General features: G+C 43.5%; 1 protein-coding gene across 1 annotated transcript in view; it reads left to right on the top strand.

The window, feature by feature from the left end:
- Positions 1-6,011, top strand: part of LOC308293462 (receptor-type tyrosine-protein phosphatase S-like) — a 300,110-nt gene that overhangs the window by 278,958 nt on the left and 15,141 nt on the right. The window contains exon 21 of the mRNA XM_080735995.1: positions 5,040-5,137. Within this exon, the coding sequence (XP_080592121.1) occupies positions 5,040-5,137 (98 nt within the window). The remainder of the gene's footprint in view (positions 1-5,039; positions 5,138-6,011) is intronic.

Here is a 6,011-nt window from a genome sequence, read left to right as displayed (position 1 = left end):
TTCTTTGATCTCTTCTCAAACGCTCTTGTTTTCTCAAGGAGAAACCAGGCCTCTCATTTGCATACCCATTTCCTTGCTGTCCGCTGGAAACCTCGTATGTCCCAAACAAGCTGCTTTTTAATTATTTCAAAAACCCCTTTAAAATAGCGAAAATGGCCAATCTAGACGAAAAGAAAAAAAAGCTCACAACTTGTGAGCTTGTAGCTCGGCTATTTTCACTACGTGTGCGCGACACTCTTGTATGATGAAGTAGGGTCATCCATTTACAAAAAAACAAACAAACATAAAAAGTTGAAATATGGAGAATTGGAGATACAAGGTTCCCAACAGCAATGATTTCCTCATTTGGCTCCTAGATTGTGATACAGTCTGAATGTGCTGTAAATAAGCCGACAGCCACTGTTAAAATGCGGATGCTGGATTTCTCCCCTTCCTCTTTGGGGGGGTTTTGACATTCATCTCAGTGGAATCTTGAGTTGATTAATGCCCACCACCATTATTAGGCACGGTTGATATCTGCGCTGTCGGGGTGGAAACCTCACGTCCAAAACAGTAATTAATTTGTGAAAGAAACCATGAAAAGCATGGAAAAATGGAGATATGGGGTTTCTGCCTGACAGCAACAATATGCAGATGCAGAGTTTCTCCCATTCCTTCCTTTTTTTTGGGGGGGGGGATAGGGTTTTGACATTCATCTCGGTATGTATTCACTCCATTCCTCGAGGTGATTAATAAAAGCTAGAATTGCGATGTGTTGCCACGGGTAGCAGCTGCAGTTTTGTCAGTTCATTGAGAGCCTTGAGTAGCTTGCAAACAAACCCCACAAGCCCCTCCACCAAATGAATTAATACCCGCCGAGTGCATTTATTACCTCACAAAGATCTGCTGCGTGACTTGCATTTTGACGTCGGAACGGGAACGAGGCGATGGCTGAGAACACGCTCCGTTTATTGAACAGAAGTGGTGGTAGAATTAAGCACTCAGATGTTTTGCTTAAAGGGGTACTGTCACTTTAAAAAGTAATCTATCATAACATATGGCTTGATTGGTTAATGCACGTTTTGTATTAATAATCTAAATCTGTGTGGTGTAATTTGTACTCCGAGTTGTTGTGGAGTAGTAGAAGTTTAAACTATCGAAAAATGGAATATGGAAAAATCTCAAGTAAAGTAAATTGTACTTATTAAAGGATTACTTCACCACTTTTCAACCTATCTTCATGTAATAGGTCCTCACTAATGTTCATAATAAAATTGCAAAAAATAGAAATAAAAATCTACTCGGTCCAAGTCTCTTAGGAGAGCTGTGGGAAGTTAATAAAAAATGCAGGCTCTCTATTCCTGAAAAGTTGCAATGTTAAAGTGGAAACTATTGTTCTTGCGATTTTTATTTTTTAGGACCTATTATATGAAGATATATGAAGAAGAAAAGTGGCAAAGTCCTCCTTTAAGTACCGCACTTGAGTAAACGTACTTAAAGTTACGTTGCACCACTGTTTGAAAAAGGAGGTCAAGAAAGCTTGTTGATTTATCGAACAGAACCGCAACGACCCGGGCGCTGGGCTGGCTCTGCTGAAACGCATTACAGCTCCCTTAAAAAAAACAATGTGTTAACACGCTGTGTCCTTGTTTCCGCGTTGTTTCCAAAGGATGCAGTTGAGCGGCGTTCTATCTTCATTCGTCTCGCAGCCCCGCTGTAATCTTTAGTTAATCTCCATGTAATTGATGCTCCCACTTTGTTCTTCTGGTGTAAAAATAAATTAGCATTACTAATTAAGAGTGTCAGGAGGGAGGGTGGGGGGTGGGGGTGGGGGGGGTGGCCGGGGTCTTTCTCCTCTCCGAGCAAACAAAAGGAGAAAAAAAGAAAAGCGGGGGAAAAAAAGCCGGACCTTTCCCTTGACATTCGGATGGGGGGGGGGGGGGCAAATTAAGGATGGTTAATGTGATTACGCCCAATTTGCACGGTCCATTTAACACGGAGGATCTCGTTCGTCAGCATCGCAAAGGACTTTTGACCTTGAGGCAAAGGCAGAAAATAAGAACCCCCTTCAAAGACCCCTCTTTAGAAAATATACATATATCGTCGTTGTCGGGTGGAAACCTTGTATCTCCAAGTGTACGTTCTTTCGCAAAGTAAAGCCCTGCTTCATCGTACAAGGCCGTCGCACAAAAGTAGTGAAAACAGCCGATCGGCGTTGTGTGCTTGTAGATCGGCTGTTTTCACTAGTTTAAATCATTTTTAAAATCATGAATGCAAAACCAACGGTTTTGGACATACAAGGTTTTTCACCCGCGACAATGACGATGTGAAAAGCGTTAAGTATGGCCGGACGGACACTCCACCCAGGGACATTACCGCAGTATATATGGACGTGGCCCCCATATTCCATTACATGGTCCCTGCATTATGGGCGCTAAATGGATTAGAGTGCTGGAGAGCACGACAGCACTGCTGATAATGTTGCAGCCCAGCCTGGTGACAGCACTGTGGAAGTTGGACCCCAGGGAGAGAGAGAGAGAGGGAGGGAGAGAGAGAGAGAGAGAGAGAGAGAGAGAGAGAGAGAGAGAGAGAGAGAGAGAGGGAGAGAGGGAGAGAGGGAGAGAGAGGAGGGAGAGAGGGAGAATGTCATGCAATTTCCTCCACTAGACTGACTGAGATGAGTTCTTATTTCTGGAGGATAATTAAGGGAAAAGAGCCGGGAGGGGAAGAGGGTGGGGCGGCTCGGCGACAAACAAGGTCTGCAGCCGGTGGGTGATGTGTACTGAGGGGTTGTTATGATGATGATGATTGAGGTCCCCCCGCCCCCACCTCCACCCCCTGGGGGTCTACTTCTTCTTCATCACTTCAACCAGGTGGTTGAACTGGTTGGGATAGAGGAAGGGTCTTCAACAGGGGGTCCAGGACCCCTAGGGGGTCTTCAGAGTTACTTCGGGGGGGTCCTCCAAATCTTTGTGTGATAGAAACTTTTTTCTCCTTTTTTATATTAACCACTTGAAACCCTAGCGTCCATATTCTGAGAACTTTAGCCAAACTGCTAGGCGTTGTGAGCTTGTAGATCTGCTATTTTTTGCAAAGAGGTTTGGTGTAGAGGGAAAAAAGAGCACACTAAGTACAGAGTGAAAGGTCAAGTTTATTAAGTATTGACGCTCAAGTGGTTAAATATCTGAAAACACAAATTGACATGAATCCAATATACACTGATGATTGTGCTGTCAAAACGATGAAACTATATGGAATCTACCAGTAAGACTCCCTAATTGGGAGATAAGCGACCGTCAGGTCGGCAACCTCATGGTGGCGCTAGAAGAGGGCCATGTGAGAAATCAGGGGCGGAGGTTGTGGTTTGCCAGGCAAGGAGTGTGTGTGCAAAGTTTGGCATGGATAGGGGCAACGGTGCAGTAGATAAGAGTAGGGCCAAAAGTGTCCTGGGATAGAGGAAAAACGACCGGATGAACTTTTTTTTCAGACGCCATGCTTCGCTTTATTATCCGCCTTGGCTTGCTGGGTGTGTGGAGCAGCTCACCATGTCACTCAGTGTCACTCACACTTGTTACACCCACCCAACCCCCCCCCCCCCCCCCCCCCCCCCCCCACCACTGCTTCATATCCCCCTTCCCTCCCCGCCACTCACATGCGCCTCTCCCCCCACTTTGCCCCCATGTCATGTGGTCACCTGTCCCCCCAGGCCAGGGTAAAGAAAGAAAATGAAAAGCCATTATGAACGGGGTTAGAAAGTTAGAGCACCTGAAGCCTATACTGGCTTCAAAACATGACACATTTTGTCTCCCTTCCAAGTCACGCTTGTCAGTCAGCTAACCAAGCTGTTTGTGTTTGCATTCCTATTCTATTCTAGACACCTTAGTTAATGGGTTAAAGGAGTAGTTCACCCCAAAATGTCATTTTTTTCTATTGATTTCTCACGTCATGGATCTTGAGTTCAATCTATATATATATATATATATATATATATATATATATACTTTGTATTTGTTGCATTCCTAAAACAAAATCATTATAGTAAATTTGCCTCCATTGGGGTTAATTCATTGCAATCAAATTGTTATCTTAGGAATGTGACAAAAAACCCAAAATACTATTGAACTCAAGTCTCCATGGTGTGAGTAATCAATAGAAAAAAAGTAATTTTGGGCGTGAACTACTCCTTTAAATAGTGAATGTTGGTTGACTGCTTCTAGGGAGAAACCAGTCACTGCCTGATCTATGGACAAAATTCACTACCTTTGATCAGGACCTAGGAGGGGAACGTATATATTAGACTGGGATTTAGTTTGAATCTTAAATCAGAATGTTGAGCTCTGGCCTGGCCCACTCAGGTCCCTGTTAACACCACCACCAATCAACCAATCAGCTGTGTATAGGGCTGTCACGATATGACATTTTACATGACGATTAATTGTCACTGTTTTTGTCGTTGATATTTACAATTTTGTTTGGCTTTTAGGCTTTGAAGTTGCAAATGGCAGATATGACACATAACCTAAATCTACAAAGAAATTACCAACATTTTTGACAACTTTCTACTAAAAAAAATTAAAATAAAATAACATTGATAGTGGAAATAGCCAATCGACAAGCTCACAAACGCGTCGCTTCGCGACGCGTTGTGAGCTTGTAGATCTGCTATTTCCACTATTTCTGAAAATGTTTGAAAACATTCACGGTTATGAAGATTATGACAAAATAATGCGATTATGTAATAATTGTGACAGGCCTAGCTGTGTATTGAACTGAAATGATTTCTTTCTCCCCCTATCCTTGTCTTGTCAACCAAAAAAAAAACCTTTCTCACCATTACATCCCAGAGACTCCCAAATCTCTGTTGTCTTGCAAGCAAGAAGCCCCCCTTTACCACCAATTCCCCTGCGTCCTATACTGTATCAGTTGACTTGTTTTTTTCAATAACTGGTGATTTGAATTTCTGTCAGTTGTACTGATAAAGTGTCTGTTTTCCTTTCCTTCCCTCCCCTCCTGGGGGGTTTCTTTCTCTCTGGGTGTGTGTGTGTGTGTGTGGTGAGCAGGTATGATGAACCATCCCCCCATCCCCATCTCGGAGCTGGCAGAGCACACAGAGCTTCTGAAGGCCAACGACAACCTCAAGCTGTCCCAGGAGTACGAGGTGAGTGGCGGGCTAGATGATGCAGTGCAAATAAAAATGAAATGTTCTATTAGACCCGCGTCGGAAATGTTCGTAAACAAACGTGTCGGGAGGCATTTCCAGGTAAGAATGTCTACGGATATCTACACAATGTAAAATAAAGTGTCCGGAGACTCCGGACTCCAGAACATTAGATATGACTAGTTTGTCTGTGGATATGTAGAACAAGACCCACCCACAATATTTCTCGTTTGCGCTGCTCCACTGCACTGATTGCACTCAGCTGCGACCAGCCCTGCCTGGGTCCTGAGTCAATACAGCCTTAGTCTCTGTGTGTGTGTGTGTGTGTGTGTGTGTGTGTGTGTGTGTGTGTGTGTGTGTGTGTGTGTGTGTGTGTGTGTGTGTGTGTGTGTGTGTGTGTGTGTGTGTGTGTGTGTGTGTGTGTGTGTGTGTGTGTGTGTGTGTGTGTTGTGTGTGTGTGTGTGTGTGTGTGTTTACAGTACATTGCCAGATTTACATTGACTATTTTTAAATTCTGTTGTTTTCCCGTGCCCTGCGGTTGCTTCTCGCCCCTTAAGGTGTCTTACTTGTATATTGTCTAATAGTCAATATGCAATATCATACAGTAAGTGTCTTGTTCTTCCAGAACATTTCAATTGTTTTCGAATTGGCGATGTACCCCCAGACCCCACTTTTTGAGATTTTTTTAGGTAATTTATTTTAAATCTTTTTCACCTGGTAGCTGTTGGTGGCTGACAGCTCTGGAACACTTATTGAATGACAATTATATCAACCCCCATATCGTCGTCGTCGGCTGAAAACCTTGTATGTCCAAAACCGTTCGTTTTGCATTTATCATTTTAGAAAATGATTTAAACTAGTGAAACAGCCGATC

The sequence above is a fragment of the Nannobrachium achirus genome (genome assembly GCF_963921795.1).
Source record: "Nannobrachium achirus genome assembly, chromosome: 1".
NCBI classification, from domain to species: domain Eukaryota; kingdom Metazoa; phylum Chordata; class Actinopteri; order Myctophiformes; family Myctophidae; genus Nannobrachium; species Nannobrachium achirus.
This window is presented reverse-complemented; position numbering and strand designations above follow the sequence as displayed.